The sequence below is a fragment of the Porites lutea genome, chromosome 4 (genome assembly GCF_958299795.1).
Source record: "Porites lutea chromosome 4, jaPorLute2.1, whole genome shotgun sequence".
NCBI lineage: Eukaryota > Metazoa > Cnidaria > Anthozoa > Scleractinia > Poritidae > Porites > Porites lutea.
In genome coordinates this window covers 49,793,461-49,818,171 of record NC_133204.1, presented here as the reverse complement: position 1 = coordinate 49,818,171, position 24,711 = coordinate 49,793,461, and the positions used below count along the sequence as shown (strand labels likewise).

The 24,711-nt window shown below is 39.0% G+C and overlaps 2 protein-coding genes across 2 annotated transcripts in view; both read left to right on the top strand.

Moving 5' to 3' along the window:
• Positions 1–15,975, top strand: part of LOC140933966 (major vault protein-like) — a 26,247-nt gene extending 10,272 nt beyond the window's left edge. The window contains exons 11-29 of the mRNA XM_073383647.1: positions 73–163; positions 2,758–2,818; positions 2,955–3,049; positions 4,027–4,111; positions 4,206–4,262; positions 4,555–4,605; positions 5,607–5,652; positions 6,615–6,694; positions 7,459–7,518; positions 8,304–8,382; positions 9,214–9,356; positions 9,935–10,035; positions 11,123–11,213; positions 11,989–12,078; positions 12,541–12,586; positions 12,821–12,885; positions 13,027–13,107; positions 13,875–13,955; positions 14,882–15,975. Coding sequence (XP_073239748.1) covers positions 73–163; positions 2,758–2,818; positions 2,955–3,049; positions 4,027–4,111; positions 4,206–4,262; positions 4,555–4,605; positions 5,607–5,652; positions 6,615–6,694; positions 7,459–7,518; positions 8,304–8,382; positions 9,214–9,356; positions 9,935–10,035; positions 11,123–11,213; positions 11,989–12,078; positions 12,541–12,586; positions 12,821–12,885; positions 13,027–13,107; positions 13,875–13,955; positions 14,882–14,995 — 1,517 coding nt within the window. The 3' untranslated portion in view covers positions 14,996–15,975. The remainder of the gene's footprint in view (positions 1–72; positions 164–2,757; positions 2,819–2,954; positions 3,050–4,026; positions 4,112–4,205; positions 4,263–4,554; positions 4,606–5,606; positions 5,653–6,614; positions 6,695–7,458; positions 7,519–8,303; positions 8,383–9,213; positions 9,357–9,934; positions 10,036–11,122; positions 11,214–11,988; positions 12,079–12,540; positions 12,587–12,820; positions 12,886–13,026; positions 13,108–13,874; positions 13,956–14,881) is intronic.
• Positions 15,976–18,396: 2,421 nt separating this feature from the next.
• LOC140933965 (uncharacterized) lies at positions 18,397–24,141 on the top strand. The gene has a single exon (XM_073383646.1). It carries the CDS (start codon positions 18,710–18,712, stop codon positions 20,051–20,053), a length of 1,344 nt encoding a protein of 447 aa, XP_073239747.1. The 5' UTR covers positions 18,397–18,709; the 3' UTR covers positions 20,054–24,141.
• Positions 24,142–24,711: the final 570 nt, after the last annotated feature.

The following is a 24,711-nucleotide window of genomic DNA, read 5'->3' as shown; positions in this document are numbered from 1 at the left end:
CTATTTTTCCCTTCCTCCTTATCCCCCACGCAGGCTAATATTAATTATTGTTTGTACCGTTATCTTGTTCAGAGAAGTGTCATCGATCTCCTGGTGATCGGTGGATGATCTTTGGTCCAACTGAGTACATTCCTCCAATAGAGGTCACTGTTAAATCAAGAAGGTTTGCAAACTCATGCGTTTTATGACCTTAAAAGAACCTCAAGCAACTACAACAGCAGCACCTTAAAAACGTCACTTCAAGCTTTGCATAGCTTCCTGGCTGTAACCTGTCAGTTACTAAGGACATTGAAACAACTTGAACCTCGACAGAAGATTAATTTGATCAACCGACGAGTAAAGCATCTTGTACTTGATATAAGATCGGTTTTATACGGAGATCACAAAATGGTTAAGATCCTGATCACCAAAAAAGTAAACGATGAAAGGGTTTTAAATGTTACTGCCTTGGCAAATGTTTCACTGTAGTAAACCAGTGAACGTTGACGCGTGCTAGTAGTATAGGGTTCACCGAATTAACCATTTTTTTGCACGTAAGGTGGCTCGATACAGTTTTCCAGGGCCAATACCTCCCAAGTTTGAGCATAAACTACGTCGCCACAAACAAAGTTTTGAAATAATTGTCACCACAGTTGTATTAGATAAAGATGAAAATTTGTTATGATCAGGGTTGCAACGTCATCGGAGTTGTCATAGCAACGAAATGACGCTATTACCTATTTTACTTGCAGCAGTATATCTCGGCACTAGGAACTGTTTTTCCAAAATCGTTCACGGGAGCTTTTTCCTCCAATAGCAGCCTCGATGTTCGTGAAGTTTAAGCGAAATCTGTAAGAGCGTTATCGAGATATTTTGGGATGAAGTTTTTATGGTTAGAAACACAGTAAAAAATGGACAATATTTCACCTCATAGTAGTTTCAATCGTTTTAAAAACGTGTGTGAAAGATCATTTAGATAGCTCCAACCGATTGCTAGAAAGAAGGGTTTGATTAGTATGTATCGAAGCGCTCTTGCTAGCGGTTTTGTAAACATTTTGGTCTTCTTTATCAAATTAGCGAATAATTTTTAAACCGCTCGATAGATTTTTAAAAAAATTTAAGGTTCTTGAGATTAACCTTCCTTTTATATGACCTTTTAGTTTCAAGATTATTGATATATTGTAAGGCAGTAAAATAAGGGCTACAATTCGCTAATATTTTGGCTGAAATTTTGTGTTGACAAGTGTGAGCCTCTCATTATTCAGGGTATTGTCTCCAAGTTTCATATTTTCGTGCACAACAATAGCTAGCAATTTTGCATATGTCAAATGCATTGTTAGTTACTGCTGTTCACGTGAAGATGAAACTTGGAGACAATGCCTTGAATAGTGAGAGGCTTTCTCTTGTAATGACGAGACTTCCAATAAAAAAGCAGCGAATTGTAGCCGTTATTTTACTGCCTTACAATGTATCAATAATCTTGAAACTAATAGGTCATATAAAAGGAAGGTTAATCTCAAGAATCTCAAATTTTTTAAAAAATCTATCGAGCGGTTTAAAAGTTATTCGCTAATTTGATAAAGAAGACCAAAATGTTTACAAAACCGCTAACAAGAGCGCTTCGATACATACTAAGCAAACCCTTCTTTCTAGCAATCGGTTGGAGCTATCTAAATGATCTTTCACACACGTTTTTAAAAAGATTGAAACTACTATGAGGTGAAATTGCATGTCAAAAGCTCTTCATTTTTTACAGATAACGGCCAAACAACAATATTGTCCATTTTTTACTGTGTTTCTAACCATAAAAACTTCATCCCAAAATATCTCGATAACGCTCTTACAGATTTCGCTTAAACTTCACGAACATCGAGGCTGCTATTGGAGGAAAAAGCTCCCGTGAACGATTTTGGAAAAACAGTTCCTAGTGCCGAGATATACTGCTGCAAGTAAAATAGGTAATAGCGTCATTTCGTTGCTATGACAACTCCGATGACGTTGCAACCCTGATCATAACAAATTTTCATCTTTATCTAATACAACTGTGGTGGCAATTTTTTCAAAACTTTGTTTGTGGCGACGTAGTTTATGCTCAAACTTGGGAGGTATTAACCCTGAAAAACTGTATCGAGCCACCTTAAATTTCATGAACGTGCGTAGGAAGACATACCTTGTTTGCTCTGTAATAGCGTTCTTTCTTTTGCTCATGAATCTTTTCTAGCCGGGAATCCTACTAACGGGTCATGAACGCGGGTGGATAACACACTGTAAAATCAGTAAAATGCGGACTAATTCTGTTAGTAAAAAAGGCCTCCTATATTCTTTTGTCGCACGGTGGCCAGCTCTAGTCAGGTCGTTTCGCTGTTTCATGAAGCCGATTCACTTCAAAGCAGTTTTTGTATTGACGTAGATTTCGACATATGGGAAGGGTGTAGAAATGGGAATTGCAGCGCAAGTAGATCGGTTGCATACACCATTGCACTCCTGAGAAAACCTGTGGTCTCGGACCTGAGAAGTTCGATGTCGCGTACATAACGTAGAAAACAATAAGAGCCTCCAAATGTGTGTTTATTTTCTTCTTTTGTGTAGGTGAAACATTCCTCGTAAGGAAGATTCCTGTGCAAAAATAATTCAGTGCACCCCTTACTGCTCTCTCTCTTCAAAGATTTCTCTTGTAAGGATTTCGGCAAACACCACAGTGATCGTCAACTATTATACACTACTTAAACTCATATTTGTTTGTGAGCCGTTTTATGGATTATCTTAATTATTTTACAGGAAAGCGATGCCTCTTTGTGAAAACGAAGGAATTTATGTCAGGGATACACAAAGTGGAGCTGTACGTACTTGGCTACTTTGTCTGTGAAGAACCTTATAGAAGATTGTTTGCAGTGGTTCCCTTTAAAAACGTCTTTTAAATCAATTGTACTCATCAATTCACGATATTTGCTTCGTCTCTGCTTATTATTTTCAAGGTGCGGGCCGTGATGGGACCTCAGTCTTATCTGCTAAAGGCATATGAAGAACTTTGGGTAAAAGAACTTAGTGAAGATGTGGAAAATATTCTCAAGTGAGCATTGGGCATTTGTTCATTGACATTGCATTAGTTAAAATGTTGCAAGCTTGTTTTAAAATCTAATGATTTATATATAAAATATCTAATAATTAATACAGATATGCGGTCCTCCAAAAAATTCAAAGGTACTAAGCAAGCACAGCCCCTAATGGATTTGGGAAACTCGTTCCATAGTTTCGGCGCCGCAACGCTAAACACCCGTCTCCTGATGTTAATAGCGATTTACCTTTGAGAGGTACTGACATAAACTGTGGTTTGAACGTAAACTATGGACATCTTATGGCTTTTTGTATCCGAGATTATCAGATCACTATTGTGTTACGGGCTATAGATAGCTTAAAAAATAGTTAATAATATATCTTAACATAAACGCGTTGTGTAACTAGCAGCCAGTGTAGAAAATGTAATGATGGAGTTATGTGGGAGCATTTACTCTCTTGAAATTTTAGGCGTGCGAGATTAAAAGCGATGATTCTGGTGAACAAGCAAGTGCGCCCATTGCATTTTCTTGCGTGAGGAGATTAACCCAGTTTTTCCTTTATGCCATTTTACCACGTAGACTAAAGAAAATGCAAGAAAGACCACTCTCACTGACTTTGTCCTATTTTGAGTGCCTCAGGGCTCTTTCAAAAAGCCACAACTTGCTGGCCGAAATGGGCTTTGTCCGAGAAATTTCCACTATAAAGAAGATAGTTTGAGAATAGATTGATCCTGCTTGAGGTTTCTGATTGTTAGTGAAATTATCTTTACGACTGGACTGGTCCCGCGGCCGGTCAGTTCTGACTAGTGGTAAGCGCATCCAGTCTTGGTATCAGATTTAGCTGATGCGGGGGGTAAATTTGCCCCTACTCCCTCGAAATCAGCTTTTTTTCTAATGTCGAGGCAAGGAAGGGCCTTAGTCGAGTTCATTTTATCTCAGGTTTGCTTAAGAAACTGGTGAGTCTTTAATTCTTCTTTACTTGGTAACTTAGGAGTGGAGGAGGTATCGGTAGTGGGGACATCCGCAAAATGGCGTACTTTGAGTCATCCATGGATCCAACAGTCGCAAGGAAAGGGGTGAGTAGTGCTGTGTAAAGGACTGAGCGAGTCTCCAAAGCTTCTTTCTAATTCTCAAGCTGAATTCCTCTTTGTTTTTTTCGTTTCTGGAAAGGGTCGCGACAAGACGCGTGTAATTGTGTACCGCTGTCCAGGAAACACTGCCGTACAGGTAACTTGTAATCAGTTATTGATCAAACGCGTTTTCCTTCACCAAAATGTGAGAATTAATTTCGATGTGGTATGTGAAAAGTTCATTCTAATGCTTGCTAAAATATCGCGGACAAAGTTAGTCATACGTACTGCGCGTTAGAAGGGTTCGCTTGCATCCTTGCATACAACATTGATAGAAGGGAGTTGAGGAGAGTAAGATAATATAAGGTGAAAAGTGCTATCCTTCATCCTTCATAGTACGTGACGTACCGCTGACCCACCTGATCGCATGTTTTCTTGTTTCCTCTTAGGTCTATGATTACCTCAGGAAAACAGCGAGGGTTATTTTTGGTCCAGACCTTGTAAGTAAACAATTAAACAATTGTTTATTTAAGTAGTGACTTTCAAATGCTTTCAGAGTCTTCGTCTTAACGATAAGGTTCCTTTTCCGTCGACTATAAAAAGTAGTATAGTCAAGGATGTTTTAGGCCGTTTTTTGTTGTCCATGTAGGGTCGATGTGAGGTCGTCTGCTGTGTGGATCGATGCTTATTTGCGGAAGAGGAGCCTTAGTAATCGCGCTGCCTTTTCTTTGGCTAAAATTCGAGAGTTAATTTTGAAAAACAGCGCAACCTAATCTGTTGCTAATCTGTTGGTTGCGCACAATGCATGATTTCTAAGAGCAGTGTCAAACTGAGTTCCGTGCGACGGTGGTTTATCGTTATTTTCTTTAAAGCAAGTATAATAAGACAATGATTGGATTCGGTTTTTGTAATATCCGGAATAATCAGGGTCGCGTTAAGTGTTAGATAACTAAAGATTACCTCGACCTTGGTTTTTCCGGATATCACAAAAACCACGTCTAAAACTTGTTCAAAATTCTACCTGCCGTCGGACGTGATGACCGGACAGATCAAAATACCATATACTATCATTTTAAGGCAATATTATGCGTTTCCGAAAAAGTTTCTGGTTTGTGCGACGAATTGTGCGTCTGACTGTGTAACTGTGCTGTGGTTTTGCCAAAGGGCAAGTGCGACGGCTAATCTTGTCAGTCAAGATGTAATGTGTTGTTTTTAGAAAGATCCAATTCACGCAGAAAATACTTTTAAACTTACTTTACTGTCTTTTTCGGCAAATTATTACCAGTTAACATCTTAACTTTCCTAACACAGACTTTTCTCGCTCATTAAACTTTATAAAAGTGTTATACTTTGCACTGATTGCTCCTGCCGCGCGATGTACGGTCGGAGGAAGATTTTGGATGAGACGACAAAAACTCCTGCCTCTTCCTCTTGACAACAACAATAACCAGGCTAGAATGTACTTCTTTAAAATAATTTTATGTCTGTCATACTTTTTTAGGTTGTCCTTGGGCCACATGAGAATTTCAATGTGCTGAGCTTGAGTGGTAAGTCTGTTTGGTTATTGCTTCGTGTTTTTAATAATAATGAACTTACCAACTGCAAACTTAAGTTGATGTCACTTTGATAATAAAATGTTCTCTACGGTCATCGAATTGTCTCGTTTTCAAACAAGGCCAGTAAGCCATTTTCGAGATCCTAAAGCTCTCACTTTCAAAACGAGGCTAAGTGCAAAACCTTTCTTGTGAAAACGAGTTATATTTGCATGAGAATAAAAAATTATTTGTAATCCATGGGTTTGTACCTAGCCTCACTTTGAAACAGAGGCTTGGGACAACTCGGATATGGAAAGTTTGTGATCATAATCTATAATTACTTACACCACAGGACCACAGGATTCTATCCTGGTTATTTTTGTTCCTTTTCATGAATTCTACATTATAATTCTACTGTGTCGTCAGTTTGACATGCATTACGGGCGCAAACCTTTGGTTTTCATTTCTCCTGAGTATTACGCTCGAGTCGTCCCAAGAAATTTTAAGACAATCCTTATAATGCAAAAAAATTTTTTTTTTTTGGGGGGGGGGGGGGGGGGAGGAGGTGCAAACAAGATATTTTGTGGTAGATGCGTAAAAAATAAAAATGGCTAGTCCCAAAATAATGCGCCAAAGGCATAGCAAATGAAACCGAAACAGCCTGCAAGGGCAGCGCAGAACCCAAGCACAAGAGCCTGATCGAAGGCTAAACTGACGTTTGTTTGGTTTTTTTTTCTGTGAGTACTTTTGAGTATTTTTTCACATTAAAAAGTTACGCGTCGTCGTCTTTCGTTAACACATGAAGGATGATGAAGAGATATTTTTGTAGACAGTCTCAGTCACCCCATTGGACCAGTTTGTAAATGGGGAAGTATTGTATCGTCTACAAAAGTTTGTCTGCGTTTACAAACCTTAACGATATTGTGTGGACGGAAGATGAATTTGGCGTGGTAAACTTGTCTTATCTCTTATAGCTGGGAAGCCTAAAAAGCCAAATGCTTTAAAGACAATATGCCTGATGCTTGGACCGGACTTTATCACGGATATTATAGAGGTGAGGAGAGAAATGAAGATTATGAAGCTGAAGGAAAGAAAGGACGCTAGAGTTTAAAATAGACGCCTCAAGAGGTCATTTTTACGATGATAATCCTTTTAATTAATTTTCCTCTTTTCCTGTTTTAAAGTTCTGTCGGTGAGGTCGGTTAAGGCCTAATTGCAGCAAAGAAGAAAAAAAGCAAATTCTGCCAGCAAATTCAAATCTTCAATTTAAAAAAAAAGTTGGAATTAATGAATCGTTCCTGGATTACTGAATGATCTCGGCATTGCCAAAAAAGAAAAGAACTTGGAACGAAATTGGAACGTCTGGTTGAAATTTGCTTTTGGCTAAATTGGCAGTGAAAGGGTTAATCATAACTATAACAAAATTCTCAAATCTGATTGGCTATCAACTGTCCTGATTTCAGCACCGATAGAACAGCGTAATAGGACAGTAAGCGTCATGCCTGTAATTTTTGGACACTACGCGCCATCGTGCGCTCACTTAAATCGCTTTTTTCACTGCTTGCAAAAAAGCCCTCGGAATTTTTTGTGTTTTAATTAGAAAAAAGCCTAAAATATCACAAATTCTGTTATAGTTATAATTGATTGGTAACAGAACTTCGTGTTTTCTAATTCGTTCTGTAATCTTACTCGTGATTAAACAATTTTGTTAATCACTCGTTTGATTAAAGACCGAATTGGACTCCACTCAGTCTTATTAGCATTATTAATCACATAATAATATAGTATTTTATCTTTTTTTTTCTCTTTGCATTTCAGGTAGAAACGAGTGACCACGCTCGACTGAAGATAAAGATCGCAATGAACAACTTCTTTGAGGTATACCATCAACATCATCAAGCAATGGCTCAGTAATGAATCTATCAGGTTTCTTGTCATTTGTAGACAATATTATCTCATCATCTCCTTCATAGTTAACTATTACCGATTTGCTGTTTTTCTGTTTACCAGACTAACATTTCAAGGTGTCTTTTGATTTCAAGGTACCTTATTCTTGCTAATTTTCGCGCTTACTTAATTTCGCGAACATTCGTTAGCCGGATTCCGCGAGTCCTAATTTTCGCGTTTGCGAACAAAACTAGAGAAAAAGCGTTCTAAATTTCGCGATTTTCTCTTTGTTTTTATTTTCGTAAATCCTGAACAGAGGGCACTTGTCACAAATCAATAAAACTACATATTTCAAACACGTCAAAGCAAGATAATTATTATTGTAAACTTACAACTGCCCTACATATAACCTTATGGACAAGACAAAATATGACTTTGCTGCGTATGTTGTCTATTCAATGTACGCTTCAGAACTTAAAACGCAACTTTAGATGTTAAGTAAGTGTGCACAGTTCAAAAAACACCGAGACTCAGAACATTTTAAGAATTGTTATTGTTTTGTTTTCGAAAATGGTCATTAAATTTCGCGCAATCTTTTGTTTGCGCGTATTGAATTTCTCGAATTTTTTAAAATCGCGAAAATCGCGAAATTTAATACTCGTGAAAATTAGAAAGAATAAGGTAATTTTGCACGTTGCAAAATAATGATCCAGAATATCTTGACAGAGCCCCTTTAGGACTGGAAGAATAATAGCCATTTCTTGTCCTTTTTGTAGGTTGAAAGGGGAAATGAAGATTCTGAACAAGCCATTTTTTCTGTACCAGATTACATTGGACACGCCTGCAAAAGTGTTGGTACAAAATTATCCCTTTTTTTCTTGTACTCAGTCGCCTTGTACTTCGCCCCAGGCTCCCAGGACAGGAGGCCTCCGGTCCCGGCCTTTATTAAGGGATTAAGGGAAGGCTAGAACAGTAAAATTCAAATATGTTGTAAAGTTAAAAAGGTACTTTGTAAACATTTATTTTATCATACAAATATAACTCTTGGCGAGAGACAACACGCCGTCGATTCATAGCAAGTTATTGAAACCAGCCAGCATCTGCTTGAGCCTCGTTATGTAACTGTATTGTGGAACACAGTCGCGAACAAATGAAAAACAACAACCGTTTTGTATCATCGTAGGTTACCGGGGGAACATTGTTCACCCGACACTGAGGGTCTCCGTCACTAATCATCAATACATAGTTCGGCTCAAATGAAGATTAGTTTTTCTGTGGAGTGCTGGCCCCAGTTATTCAAAAGGTAGATAGCACTATTCAGTGGATAAATCACTATCCAGTGAATAACGCAATTAGTTTTCGTAATACTCATCCTTTGGAAAGCGCTATCCAACTTTTGAACAACCGGGGCCTGGAATACATTGGAATATAAAAAGTAAATAGAAAATATTAAAATTCATACTTGGCTCCGAGGCCTTAGGGGAATGAAACAAAAGAAAAGTGTTATTCATTGCTGTAGCCTCTACACAGATGTTGTTTTATTTTTAATTTCTTTTCGTCCTTCGTTCTTTTCGAAAACATTGGTGAGCACGCGATTGAAGCGAGCGCGCGAGAACTCGCAGCCAGGAATGAATTTTAATATATCGAAATTGGTCTAAATTGATGTAAGTTCTGGTCTCTCTGTAGCGAGCAGGATCCGTGGTATGGTCGCACAAGTGCCTTTTGATGAATTTCACCGCTATTCTACATCTGTGATCAAGAAAGCTGTTTTTGGTGTGGATAAAGATGGAAAAATCAAACAAAGACTGCGATTTGATGCTAACCAACTTGTGAGTTAATAAAAATCTCTGTTATTTCGGTCTCCAAATCTTTGGACCTGATCCTCAGAAGACGAGGAAAAGTTGAACCCGGAATTAAAAAAATTAGAGGATTTTGTTTTTCCCATTTTTTGTCCATTTTCTATCCACGCCTTCACTGTTCTCATTCTTCATTCTCTCTCTTAGTGGAAGGGTACTTTCTGGTCATTATTAACTGCTAAAGACGTTCTCGTTTCTATCTGAAAGACCGAGTTGTTTTTGCGATTATAACTTAAGTTCTTGTTATAAAAAGAGCACGTAGTGATGAGAGATACAGTGTGATATGTTTTCCAAAGGATGTAAATTTGAAGCGGGAGTTTTCAAACGTCAGGAGGGATCCTTAACTCGCTCACAGTTGAGAAACACGCGCTACACAGGCCCTAGCTTCCAGGAAACCAGTTGAAGGTCACAAGAGAATTTAAGTTGCTTTTAGAAAGACTATTCTCCAATTATTCTGTAAACGTTTTGAAATTACTTTTTCTAGTATTGACAGTATTACTTCGCAAGCTATGGGAGTCGACTTAATGTAAAGTGCATGTGTTTTTTTTAAGGTGGTGACTAATATTGACATCCAGAGCATAGAGCCTGTGGATCTGCACATGAGTGAAAGCCTCAGTAAATCTGTGCAAATGGCCATCGAAATTTCCACCAAGTAAGTATAGGTAATGTCCTTACAGAGAGGCCTTGGAAGCCATCTCTTGTATACTAAATATCGCGTGTAAGAAACTGGTATAAATTCAATGAGCTCTGCAACTTTGAATACGCTGATTGGTCCTGACTGTTCATAGCTTCTGCTGCCCTTTCGTAAAAGGATCCTTCTTCCCATAATGCCTTTTGCATTGCTCGTTCCTAGTCCCTCGCGGTGTCAATTGCGATCTCGCAAAAAACTTGTAGAGGAGGTTGCATTCTCATCGAAATCTTGCACTTATGACCTCAGAATTGAAGAATTCTTTCGTCATCTGAGAACTAGATCACCCTACAGAAAGATAGACGAAGGGTAGTCTCCTTGCGATAATATTGCAATTACTTGCTAACCCTTTAAATATACACATACAAATTCACCAAACTGATCTCTATACATTTGATAAAAGATCAAGGCATTTTCTCTTAGGTGATCATTTTATTAATTTTCACAACCTAATCTCGTAACAATGTATGGATATTACTAGGAGAAAATTGATGTTGGTCACCATTGGGACTTAAAGGGTTAAACTAGTTTATTTTTTCGTCCACATTTTTCCAACTCATTCTCATGATAATGTCTGTTTGTAACCGAGTGGGTTGCCTTTGCCCGTGCTCGATCGTCTTCCTATTAGCTCTTTCTTAAATGCACAGTTCACATGCGCACCTTGAGAGGTGTCTGTTCTGAACTTAAACCAGTTTTCATGTGGGCAAAAAAGTGAACTTCGGTACCATGCAGCCAGGCATGCTGGCACTGACGCCATACATTACACTGGTTAATTGGCTATATCTGTTGGATTCACTAAACTCCAGTCTAGCAATTTTAGTTCTGGTACGCGATTTTCTAAACTGGGCGTGAACCACATTTTTTAGTATGAATCACTTGAATTGAGCATTAGTGCATACTAGAAAGAGGACAAAAGTCAGAGAAAGTGGTCCTTTGTCCTGTTTATAAAGTTCCTCCCTTTTCCAAACCAACTGATTGAAGCTAAACCAGTTATTGTAAATGCATGCAATGGAAGGCGTTTTATCTCCTTTGCGTGCTTTTTTCATCCGAGGTCCATTGAGCGAGCAGCAGAACACGAAGCGAAGAGAACAGAACAGATGGCCAAAGGAATGTTAGAAAGACAGAAACTCACCAACGAGAAGGTCAGTTGCGTCTCCTGATAATCAAAAACATTCTGAAGCCGATCGGAAACGTGTTTATCACCAGCTCTTAATTCAGTGAACACCCCATGATTTTCTTCTATGGATCTGCTTGATTCAAGCCAGTTCATAATTTATGAAGTGACGCAATAAAGCTCCTCTTCCTGTCTTTTAGAGGCAGTGGCATGCAGCACCACAGATCCCAGAATTCCGATGTACATCACACTCCCTTCACGTGCCAGGGCCAGAGAGCGCCTGCCTTATAATTGTGTTCACTAAGAAGCCCGCGGTTTATCTACGTAATATGAGGGTTTTAAAAATTCGTCGTATTTGTAGGACGCTGTTATCTCAGCCGTGCCCTATATTTATTATCATTTATAATTTGATATTGGTTGGACGAGTTTTACACCTCTCAGGTACTCTCTTGTTGAAAAAGAACAAGAGAATAGGCGCTGAACTGTTGGCTCGCAATCATATGTACAATAGCCGACTGCGAGCAGTCTCCCTTTTTCTTCAGATTTAGTAACCGGAGTGCATTTGCGCGAAAGCCTCTCCCGTCTCGCGCCTTTCATCACGCACGTGGTCGTTTTCATGTCTCGCGCGTTTCGCTCGACGCACTAAGAAAAAACAGGGAATGCTCGTGGTCTCTATGTACAATGTCTTTCCCTTGTTTCATTTTACTTGCGTGTTCTCTTGGTTCAGGTAGTTTGCTGCTCTTTATTTAAGTTAGTGTTAATCTAGATTTTAAGTATATATAATTTTTGTTTTAATTTGCAAGGAAGCTGAAAATGCGCGGGTGAGTTTATTTGAACTAAGAGCTATCACCGCTGCTGTCGAATCTTCCGGACAGAAGAAAGCTGAAGCGCAGGTCAGCAGAGTGATTTTTTCTTCCATTGTTAGCAGTCAATATATTTGTGAGTACACTGAGCGTCTGTGGCTCAGAAGGGGATATACCTCTGAAAAACAAATGCCCGACAATCTCATAAAAGTGTTTGCCTCGAACTCTTGATGTCGCCAGTTGAGAAATAATTGATACTCTTATGCACTACGTATCTTAGACAGTCAGTGCTCGCGTTTAAACTTAGTTTCAAGGTTTCATTTAAAGCTATGTTCTTCACGTTTAGCAGTTTGTTTACAGGTTGTTATTTTAACTTATTTAGATAGATAGATAGATAGATAGATAGACAGACAGACAGACAGACAGACAGACAGACAGACAGACAGACAGATAGACAGATAGATAGACAGAACCAGAACTACGTATTATTAGGGAGTAACTTGTACTCTGTTACTTTGTTTTCTTAAAAACAAAACCTGTATACTTCGATAGGCTCAAGCCGAGCGGTTACTGATCGAAGGAGAAAGTGCGATCGAAGGTATGAAATTGTGTTTCCAACAACTTTAAACCTTGTTACCGCTTTTTATTGCAAAAATACAGGTTAGATTTTTTCGATACAGATAGGGCGATTTCTCTTATTTTTGCTTTTAATATGATTAGGATGCTTTCAGATTGGGTCAAAAAGTTAGAGCAATCGCGGTTCTCTTGGGCGAGACTACTAAACCAGGTCAATATAGCTGGTAGTTATTTCTAAAACTTTTGCGCTTCTTAGTTGCCAAACTGAACGCGGAAGCTGCCGAGATAGAGTTGAACGCCGAATTACAGTCTCAAGAAATGGTGAGTTAATCTGTACAACAACCTAAATACATATCCATTCCCACGTCAGTTTGATGTCATAGATGAACTTTAACTTAAAGTGTGTGTACTAATTTAATTTTAGCTCGTTTAGTAATGATACTTCTGTTTGCCGATTTATAGGAGAAACACGGTGAACTTGAACATCAAAAACAACTCAATGAACTGGAATTACAGAAGGCCAAGGAATTAGCGGAGATTGAGGTTTGAAGCATTCTGCTTAGTGTAGTGTAGAGAATTTATTGCCTCTTCTAACATGAAACATGAAGTGTCTAACCACTGTGAACAGAGTTTTTAAGAAATCGAGATGGATTGTTCCATGGTACCCGGCCTGAAAATGCTTTCAGGAAAGCTCAGGGACCTTGAATTCACGATCCTGACTTCTTTAGTTACTCAGTACATGATACCTTTGAATGCAAAGACCCGCCTCCCTTTAAGACTGTTGAAAATGTACCCATACCCGTCCGTGTCTTCTATTGTGTGATTTTTGTATTTATTTATTTTTCTGGTTAATTAAGGTATTCTTACATCTTGTTACTCTATTATTCATACTTGGCCCTGCTGTAACAAACTGGCTGCTCCGTTGTTTCAGTTTCCTTATTACTCTAGTTACGTCTTTTGTCTACTTGTTTTATTCCCTTCTGGCCCAGCTAATAAATAAAATAAAATAAACTGAAAAGCTCAACTGAGGTAGCCTGTTTCAGACTTTCTGATTCTCGAGGCATCGGAGTAGCGCGCGAGAGAGACAAGCAGCCTCGCTGCTGTTTTTTTCGCCCTCGCATTTTATTCCTCAAAAATAGGCTAGCGTAAGGTCGCTAGTGATTTTGCTTTGTAAAAAAACGTGGGGTACTGATTTATATTGCACATAACTCGATATAATGATACCAGACACTTCGTCAATAAACTTTTACCTTTGTCTCTTGGTAAAATAGATCCAAAGCGGCGGTTTAAATGTTGTTTTCTTATCATAGGCTAATAAATTTGCGGCAATGGTCAAAGCTGTTGGCCCAAAGACTATCAGCAAAATTGCTCGTTCTGGTCCCGAGTCGCAGGTAAGACCCTTCTTGATCTCTGCTCTCAGAGTTTTAAGAGAATAGACGCGAACCCGCAATCTCCTTCGGTACGGGAGCAGAGAGAGCATACACTCGCCACTCGCCTCTCACCAATGTGGCCCGGGTTCGAATCCCGTGGTGGACGCCTTATGTGAGTTGAGTTTGTTGTTGGTCCTCTCCTTTGCTTCGAGAGGTTTTTCTCCGGGTACTCCGGTTTTCCCCTCTCCTACACTTTTAAATTCCAGTTCGGTCTGGAACGCACGGACACGTTGAAACGAGTTGTAAAGAACTCCTAAGTACTTAGTGGGCAAACAAATTACAACAAATTACAAATACGTTGAGAGGTGTATCTCGCTTTAAATGGCTCTAAGTACAGTCAGCTTCAGAGTTTTGTTGAACAGATAGTTATGATGGAGGTCTCCGAGGTATACTGCTTACTTAAACTTCATATCTCAGGATAAACTTGTAGCTGTTCAAAAAGCCTCTTGACCACGACTGTGGACTTCGTCACTTTGCGCGAGTTGAGAATGTACGTTGACAGACTAACGGTGAAATTTGTCTGACCCAGACTTCTTTTGATTCGGGTCTCGAGCAAGTTCGTTCATACGCGTGGTAACTTTTGCCTCGGTTCGGTCACTTGAGTGACCCGATTTATATGGCTCTTTTCACTACCTTTCCCAATTTAACGGGGTTAAATCTAGGTTCGATTACCCGCCGCTGTTCGGGAAAATGAGCCCGCACTCATCCCCCTTCGGGGAGGATAAAAGAGCGGACCCGGGAGACGGCGGAAATCGAGCCTAGGTTAAATCCAGCTGAGAATCTTGGTCTGACAACTGATCTTCCCCGATGAGCAGGAAGAAATTAAGCTTCAACAGTAATTTATTTCTATGTTACTCATATGACTGATACCATTCCTTCCCCGACAGGCTGGCCTTCTCAAGGGACTGGGAATACAGAATGTGTTGATCACTGATGGAACTACTCCACTGAATTTGTACCAGTCTCCTGGCGGATTCATGCAGTCCGGAATGACAAACTAGAAAATTATAACCATTTAAATGATATATTATATGCATTTTTTTCGCACAGGAAGGGTCCTTGTTCGGCGGCGGATTTACGGTTCCATAAGAGATATACCCATTCGTTTAAACTACAATCTGTTTAGCCTGGAAGGTGAAATCGTAACTGGATTGTGGAGAATTTAGGAGATCATAAACTCCGTTAGATTCTTCCCATTCCGTTTCACGTTAAAAACCCCCAAGAATTATTTGTTAGCAATTAGAACATTTTTCTATGATTGAACCCACTCTTAGACTCTGTTGAATCGTACTGCACTCAAAAGAGTTGAAGTAAAGAAAATGTAAGGAAACTCGGGTGCATATGAATTTAATAACTTCCGAGTAAATCTCTAGACTCTATTTTTGTGCTTGTTAGTTTAATATAAGGTCTGTTTAGTAATGCTATATGTGAAAGTATACCTTACTCACTTGTCTTATTATTCATTCAAAATATTTGTCCGTTTCTCTATTAAACGATCACTTTGACAAGATGTACCATCCTAATGTAGCAGATAAACAACTGTGTATATAGCCAGGTGTTTCGGGGTTTTTTACTTCCTCTCCTTTGACACAAGAAAAGGTAGAGACAATGTTGAGGTCGATCTGTCCGATCTCTTGTCGTAGGACAGATATTTCGCTGTTTCATGATCCTGAGCAATTGTTAAGTTTGTCAATCCTGTATTAAACGATCAACCTTGACTGTAACTACCGGGTATTTTGAAGATTTTGTCAAATGCATTTTAATGATTTTGTTAATATCGTGAAAAAATAATTTTCCTCGCGTTAGTAAACATCGGCATGCTAACTTTCGTCGCTTTTGTAGTGCTTGTTGGTACAGCTGCATCATTTAACGCCTTAACTTTGTCTTCAGTCACCAGACGCCATTTTGACTTCAAATCCAAAACAGTGAATACCCTAGTTATGGGAGCCAATTAATAATTGAACTGACCAAATTTTTAGAGAGGTAATAATAACCTTTACCTGGCTCGAAATACATGATCCAGTAAGTCCATATCAGCCTAGTCCCCAGGCTTTTTCGGCTCGGTCGTTCCTGGACTCTACCATGAGCTGTGACGTCACCGACAGATACTCGCCCGCTCTCTCCCAGACTTGGCGCGGACAACGGATTAAGAGAGAACGCTTAGGGACTAGGCTGAGTCCATACAATGCGATGCGACAGGGGCCGCAGAGCAGTATTTAACTGAGCCGTCCCTCGATTAATCGCTTCACAACCCCTCTCGCAATCTTCTCTTTTCTTTATCCCCTCCCTGTCAAGTTAAAAATTGACAACTTGGATAACAAACATAGCTGAAGTGGAGTCTGATGCAGCAAAACTGATCAGTGATGATTCAAGCTCTGATGTTGAGTACTGAAATTTATCAAGGAACCAAATTTGGAACACTTAAAAAGCCCATGTTCAGTTTATTTAATGTGATTGTTTTTTAACATTTAATGGAATAATAAAACAGAATATATAGGGCATGACTTCCAGTGAGCAATATTTGAAATAAACGCCGTCCCTCAAATAATCGCCCCTTTTTGGTGCGAAAAAAAGGAATAATCGCGCCCGTCTATTGTCGAGGAAATACTGTATGGAAATACGAAAAAGAACCTCGATATAAGTTAACGAACCTCGTTATAACGAAAATATATCGAGGTTCCATGGTACTTAATTTTATTTATTTATTTTTCAAAAAGTGGGGGGAGCTCCTCCCCCCAAACTCCCCAGCCCCTCCCCCTGCGCGGGCCCTTTGCGACTGTTACACTGTTACGTAACCGGCAAGCCGTTTTGAGATTGGGATGGCTGTGATCTTGACTCGAACTCTTCCCGGTATATTTGTCAATGAAAGTAACATTTTTAATCGTAAAATCAGTGCTGTTTGTACGTCTTTGATCGCCTCATAAATGCTCATGTTTTTGGTCGGAATGAAAACATCTGTAGTAAATATGTCTCGCATCCGCTTTCCGCATTATTATTTTTTTTCACATTTTCCTGATAAAAAAACAGGGACACCCAACGAGAATATAGTTCAAAACCACTTAAACATAGTAGTGTTAAACGTATTTTAGTATTTAAACATATTTTTATCCCCTAAAAAATTTTCCTTCTGTTCGGATTTCCTAGCTGAAAGTCTATTGATCCGAAAATTTTAGGGATCAAAACTTACCTTTTTGAAAATTTCAGCCAGAAAAAAGCTCCCGCGATTCTAGGTGACCTTTTAAGGGTAAAAATTCGTTAAAAATGGTCACTTATATCATTTTTTAGATGGTAGAAAGTCCTAGCAGAGGCAGGGAAGCAAGAAATGTTACAACAAATGTTCCGAAAATTCTAGATCTCAAATCGTCTTCGGAACAGTTATTTTCGGAAAAATTGACCGCGTTGTGCCAGTTGTATCGTTGTCTCTCCCTGCTATTTACTTCAGTGAAGATGATACTTTAGACATCAAGTGTACTTACAACGTCCTTTTTTATACGTCGAATTTAAAGCAGCTTACTAGTCCAGTCTTGAGCAAACAAAACCCTTTTTGTTAATGAGAATTTGGTTAACACTGAATACCTGCAACTCTAACGCGAAACGGAAGAGGAAAGACAGTATTAAAAGCTGGAACACGATATTGCCGGACGTGAAAAACAGTAAAGCAAGTTCAATTACAACAAAACCGCAATATGAAAAAATATTTTTAACCACTGAAATTCAATTTCACCTGCGTTTCTAACGGAGCAGCAACCAAATGCAAATTTCGGTCATTGTTGCCTTGTGTTTTTGTGGTAGATATCCCATTGTGTAGATAAAAGTATGGAAATCACCCACAAAATATATAGTTCCTACAATTTAGAAATATTCATATGTAGCGTTACGTTCTTCATATAAAAAATACATATTATTCGCATCTCATTCAGTGTCACATTAGCAGAATTTACAAGCCATTACCAAACTTTCGTGCTTGAAGTTGGAAAAAATTATGCTCATTAGCAAGCTGTTTTTCATCTGTCCTTATTTGATCTTGGGTGGTAGAACATCTGCCTGCACGGGAAATTTGCCATGCCACTGAACCAATTACCATAGAAAATCTTTTGCAAAACAAACTTGTGTTCTCCTTTTTTCGGGCATTTTTCAGTCGACAGCAACAGGAAAAAAAAAGTCAAAATGTATTCTTAAGCGATTTCTTTCGATTTTCACACAAGCAATATTTATCGCGTTCTTTGTTCAATGTCCGCCAATCATGGAATATTGAATTACAATAGGGCTTTGTTCAATTATTTGCCTTGACAACTGTCCCCGCATAATTGAGATCAAATGTGTGGCGCTTGTCTGCGATAACAATGGTCGACGCAGGCAACCTTTGTTTGACACTTCCGCCATTCGGCGTGCTTTCAATTCCTCGCATTCTATTGGCTTACTAGAGAACAATGCGGCCCACACAGTGAATAACCTAAAGGAAAACAGATATTGTTCCTTTCGGCATTGTTCAAAGACAGTTTGGATTTTCGCCATTTGTTTTCGCTTTGGCGTTGAAAATCCGTCTCTAAACCACCAACGATTGTTAAGATTTGAAGATTTTCGTCCGAAATTGGAGCTCACATTTCGTAAAACTCGCGCGTTTTCCGCCTTATCACGTGTTTCCTACTCGTCACGTGATAAGAAGAGATGTCATTTCTCTACCAGTGATATTGAAGTTGTGATCAAACTCGACAATGGCTGCGGTAGCGACAGGAGTGAATAACGCGATCTCCAACGGGCCTGAACTCGGTGAAGTGAAAATTGAAAAAGTAGAACAGATCAACACGAGTGATCAGAACTTTAACTGGAAAATTGCGACGACGGCGCCGACCTTTGTCGACGCCAACACGTTAAATGCGACGACAAACGTAACAGAAAATAACACAGCATCGGAGAACAGTGTGGTAGTCTCTAATACTCAAATCGATGGTTCAACTTTGAAGCTCGTTGGTTTGCCATTGAAGACGCAAATTATGCCTGGACCCTACTCCGAAGTGCAACTGCCGAAAAAGGAGAATCATGTTAAACGGCCGATGAATTCATTCATGGTTTGGGCACAGTCTGCGAGGAGAAAACTAGCCGAGCAGTATCCTCATGTACACAACGCTGAGCTGAGTAAAATGCTGGGAAAACTATGGCGAATGCTTCCTGCGGCTGAAAAACAACCCTACGTTGACGAAGCGGCGAGATTAGATAAAAGGCACAAAGAGGAATTCCCCGACTATAAATATCGACCGAGAAGAAGGCAAAAATCGATGAAACGACCGTACGTTCAGGCACGAGTGGCAGTGACTCCGGGCTGGGCTACAAGCGGTCAAGCGCAAACTCCGATTGCAATGAATGGGACGGCAACAATCGCTACCCAGAACGGCACGTTTCCACAAGCAGTTTTACCGCAAAATTCCCAAGTAGCTCAAGTTTTTCAGCAAGGAATACAGCCAGTTCAAGCGGTGAATACCGCTGGCACTGTAACTTACGCCCCAATCGGGAGCGTGGGCTATGTACCAACGACTCCTATCCCGGGAGGTAGTATGATTTTACGACCGACTTTTGTTACTACGGCTGTAACGAACCCTACATCCATCCAGTCAGCAGCTACTGTAGCAGTACAGGCGGTGAGAAGTACTGTGGCAACAACATTTCCTACCCCAAGTTATGCCATCCCTCTCACCCAGTACGCGGGTGCTCCAATCATTGTTTCGAGCGGTGTCAATAATTTGGTTAACGCCGCTGAAAACACAAACAATACATCAGAGAAAAGTTCTGAAACTGCAGCTCTAACTACTATCACTATCCCTGCCTCCATAGCTGGCTCTGTGGGTACTAATTTGGCGACTATCGCTGCTGCTGGACTTGTGGCCGCTAACCCGGATGGCTCATCACAACAACCCAAGAACAATGAAAGCCAACCCGATGTGCAAAACAGTTCCGCTTTAACCGTAGCTGTCTCAGAAACCGCAGAGACACAAACTGAACGTTCAACTGCAGATCGTACGCAGAGTATTGAAGTGAAAACCGCTGAAGGCTGCCGTATTTAATTGGGGAATACAATAATATCTATCGTGGAAGTCTTGGTAGGCTATATACAGCATTTCTAAACTAGCGCATCCAAATTTTTGTTTATTTATTTACTTTTTAAAATTTGTAACATGGTATTCGAGTTGGCCACTGCTAGCTCTGCTCGCAATTCGTATTTTCCAATTGTCTCGGTTTTGTCCTCGAAGTTTAGATTTTGTACACGTGCGATTATACTTCCATTGTGTACTCACATGTTGCACAATTACATAAATGGACTGCAATTTTCAGACATGAGCAATTGTCTGTACAGAATACCTTGATTATGTTTTGCCCAATGTTCCTCACGTCATCGAGTTGTCTTTTGTTCAAGGCCATTCTTAATAATGTACTCGTGTTTTTTATTGTTTGCCGTTTCTAAGCGGTATTTCACAATTCAAAGCATTTTTAATTGCTTAGAAGATTAACAATTTTTGCCGTGCTTTTTTCGCTCGGTCACTCAACGGTTATTCGTTCGCTTGGTTTTTCTTCGACTATTCAAATTATGCCTGCGATTTCACACGCCTTTTCAAAACAAGGTGTGTCTTACGTTTCGAGTAAATTCGACTCTCCAAATTTCTGTGCAAACGTTGAGTAACAGTCCAGATCACACAATCGTTCAGTAGGTTTTGTTTATGTACACAACCACCGTTCTAGCGCGATCAGTTTTGAGGTATTTATTGCCAGACGAGCATTCATTATTTATTTTACTTTACAAGCGGGACTGATTTTCTCTGTCAAGGACGTAAATGAACCAGCCCCAATTGAAAGTGGTGTTGACGGCCGTCAGCGAATGAATATTGTATATTAAATTGTTTCCCGGCCATTGTCCCTGGAGCACCGAAAAGATTTGATTGTTTTAGTTGACACAATGCCTTGTACATTTCAATGGTTTGAACTCGTGCAAATATCTATTTCAGAAATGTAGTCTATTTCAGGCTTGTATCAAGGCGAAGTTTCTTGATTTAGACTTTCACCTCATTTGTACCGTATATAACCTCTCTTTCTCAGTCTTTTTTTTCTCAAAGTTAACCAAAGTTAAGGCTCAAGATTATGTTTTGTGAGGGTATTTCTCCCAGCTTGAACAAATTTTTAAAAGCACTTGTGACTGCTGAAGTTTCATGTCAGATACTGATTACATGGGGTGCATTGGGCAAAAATGATCTGTTCTTTGTAACATTGTATTTGAAACATTTTGTAGTGACAACAAAGTGTGCTGGGTAGCCTAATTTTGAACCTAAAATATGTCTGAATATAAATTTCCTGTGAACGATACATCCTACATGAACCTCTAGTACATCTGCCACAAGAAACAAAATGGATTCACCTTGCAGAATTAGAGTGCAGTTTTATCATCAATTTCTTCTGCTGCTTTAACGTGAGGTAACGGCTGTGTTCAGTTTTCAATATCTGAAATGTCTAACCTTCTCATTAAACAGCTAATGTTGCCAAGTATATGCTCCAAACATTCAAAGCAGATAAATGCAACTACATCAGAAACAAAGTTAAAATAATATTATAATCAAAACGTCTCATACTCAGAGCTGTATGTAGGCAGGTTACAAGTGGAGTTTTTTTAACCCATGCATGACAAAGCTTTAAGGTAGAATAATTATTACTTCTCAATCAAGCCAAGTTTTTTCTTATTTTGTCTTTATTAATTTTAAAATTGGTACTTGTGGTATTTAAGTCTAGAGTTGGTGGTTTCATTTGGCTCTTAAGTTGACAATTATCCTGCATGTGGATATTCTACTTTTATTCAAGTAGTTATAGTATCTAATTTTTGTGGTTATGAAAGGTGGGACAAGTGAATTATTGTTAACTTTTATCTTTGTGATCCTATACCAAAGTAAACTATAACAATGTTCTTTGACACTTAAAAAAATTTGATGAAAGTTTCAGGTGTAAGTCCTTCAAGGTCACATTCATGTGTAGGTTAAGCAAGAAATTTTCATTCATATCTTCTAAGGGGTTCCTAGAGAAGCCATTTTAATAATAATTATTCTATTAATTGACTTAAATGGTGGTAGTTGGTTTTAAGCTTATTTAACAACTAAAGATACATTAATTATCATATAGTTTAGAATATAAAGTTTATAATAGTTAATTTCAGCATACAGTATATATATACAATTTGACATTCTGAGGTTGAAATTCACCTTCGTTTTACAGTAATTGATTTTAAACAGACATACAAGACCATAAACATTCTCAGAGTAACTGTTCATATAGTAAATAATATAAATATGGTGTCTGATTCAAGGTCGTAGGAAAATTTTTACTATTTGTAACATATATTATGCATATAGTTACCATGTAACTAACAGAGTAATCATGAACTTTGTGTTATTGTAAAGCATCATATATTTGATTGCATGCATGAGATAAAAAGACCAATTTTATCAATGAAATTTAAAGGACATTAATGTTATTATTTTCTTAGTCAACTTCCACACCTCTCCTCCCGGCTCCACCCCTGACAAAGACACTTGTGACTGTAGCACCTTGAAGAGCTGGGTGTCTAAGCTACAAAAGTGTCTACTAAATAGGCGGGAGTCTGTCTGGTTATCCATTATTAGAGACCTTATGAAACTACGATGGCGACAGCAATGGGAACATCTAAAACACAATTAGTTTTATGAGCAAAACAACAACTCTGCACATGCATCACACTTTTTTGCACATTTCTTTGCCATCCCCGCACAGCTACAACGTAAAATGAACAAATTTTGAGTTTACTTGAGAACAGAAACAGCAACGCAATAAACTTTGCTGTTGCTCTCTCTAAACTCAGATGTAGTCCCCTCTCTTCAGTTCGAACATAACTTCTGTACTTACAGGTAACTGGGTGACTTAGTATAAGGTCAAAAAAGTTTCAAAGGACCCGAAGTCTGTTTGCAGCAACATTTTCATTGGTGTCGCCATTGTGGGATTGTAATGCCCCTATTGTTGGTCTTGGAGACACAAGTCAGTAAAGTAGTAATGACACTCCTGCACTTGAAAAAACAATTCAACAAATATTTCAAGACTAAGTCCACCAGGAGAAATTTGGTGAAAACAGTTTACTGCATTGCAGTTATACATATGGAAAACCTAACAGTTGGAAGCACTTGTTGTGTGTGAGTAAGATTTTAGTATTTGTTTGGTTACCATTAGTAAGATGTTAATGTCTGTCGTGAGGGTGTTAATTAAGTACATGGACCCATGCACATGACATGTGCATTAGCTTATTTAAAACTGCAACCCAAGTATTGCCACACTGTTACGTAAATAATTCACTATAATTGTCGTCTATGGCAGCTTAGTTTTAAGGCTTGTCTGTATTCTTAAACAAGTGACAAAAGGCATTTTGAAACAGTGATTTTCCTAGATGCAAGCAATTGAATCAAACTTTTAGTAGCCAGATTAATGAGCCCCTTAAGTCTGTTTACTGATCAGTACCTAACTTCTCCTTGTAATATGAGTATGAGTGAAGTCAGGTTGTGGAAAGTTGCGATGTACCTAACCTCCCACGCAGACATTCTTAGGGGTTTGTCACGCGTTACTGCCCCACAAACCAGGACCGCCTGATGAACCCCTTAAGAATGTCTGCATGGGAGGCTACGATGTACCTGGTGCCTTGATGTTTAAAGGGGTTACCTAATCAGATTTTTTTTGTATTTATCCCAAAGTTTAATCAAAAGCGATAAAATATTCTTCATTCATTGCTTCTCTTGATGTTATCCAGGGTTTTTTTGTGATCAGAAAACTAGGTACAACAGTTTCGTGAATTTTGGGATTGTTGTAGCCTCTTTAAATATCTACCCACCAGTTACAAAATATCCTTGGAGACTGGTGAAAAACTGTCTTTTATGCTGACATAACATTTGGGTAAAACCATTAAGCAATAATGTGGTATTTCACCTAAAGATGTTCATAAAATGAAAAAAAGGTGCTAAATACATTCTTTTCTTTCTTAGCCATGTTGTGTGGTATATATTGTAAAGGAAGCTGGTTCTGCATCCATGTTAGTCAATGATAATTATTTAATGTCAGTGTTTTTACCAAGAATAAACTTGAAGAACGCCATAAACGTGTGTTGGGTTGTCTTTGAGTTAAATGAAAAAATTTGCTGTTGTACAGTTTGTTTGAATAATGTAAGGAGAGGAAATGCTTCTATCCTGAAGATGCTTAATAAATAATTTTTAAATTCTGGTTTTGAAAATTCCCTTTTTCTTTATTTCTAACTTTTGGGGTTATTGATAATTTTCACAAAGTTTAAAGGTTTCTGGTGAAACAAAGCAATCATTGCGGGCGTCAAGAGGAGCTCGCAATCCATTCTCGTCCCCAGAGCCCGTCGTTTCTTGGTCACGTGGTTGGGAAACGAGGGGCCGAGTGGCTCTGGGGACGAGAATGCTCGCAATCGTAATCTCCAGGTTGTTATTACGCATGCGTCGCATGTATGTACCCAGCATTCGTTCATTCTCGTCCACAGAGCCACTCGGCTTAATTTGTAACGAACCAGTGATCAAGAAATGACGGGCTCTGGGGACAAGGATGGCGTTCGTTTGGACTTCCACTAAGAATGATGGCATGCATAGAACGCAATTTGATCACGTGCGTTTGGACCTTCTATCACTCGAAATCTGATCACGTACGGTTT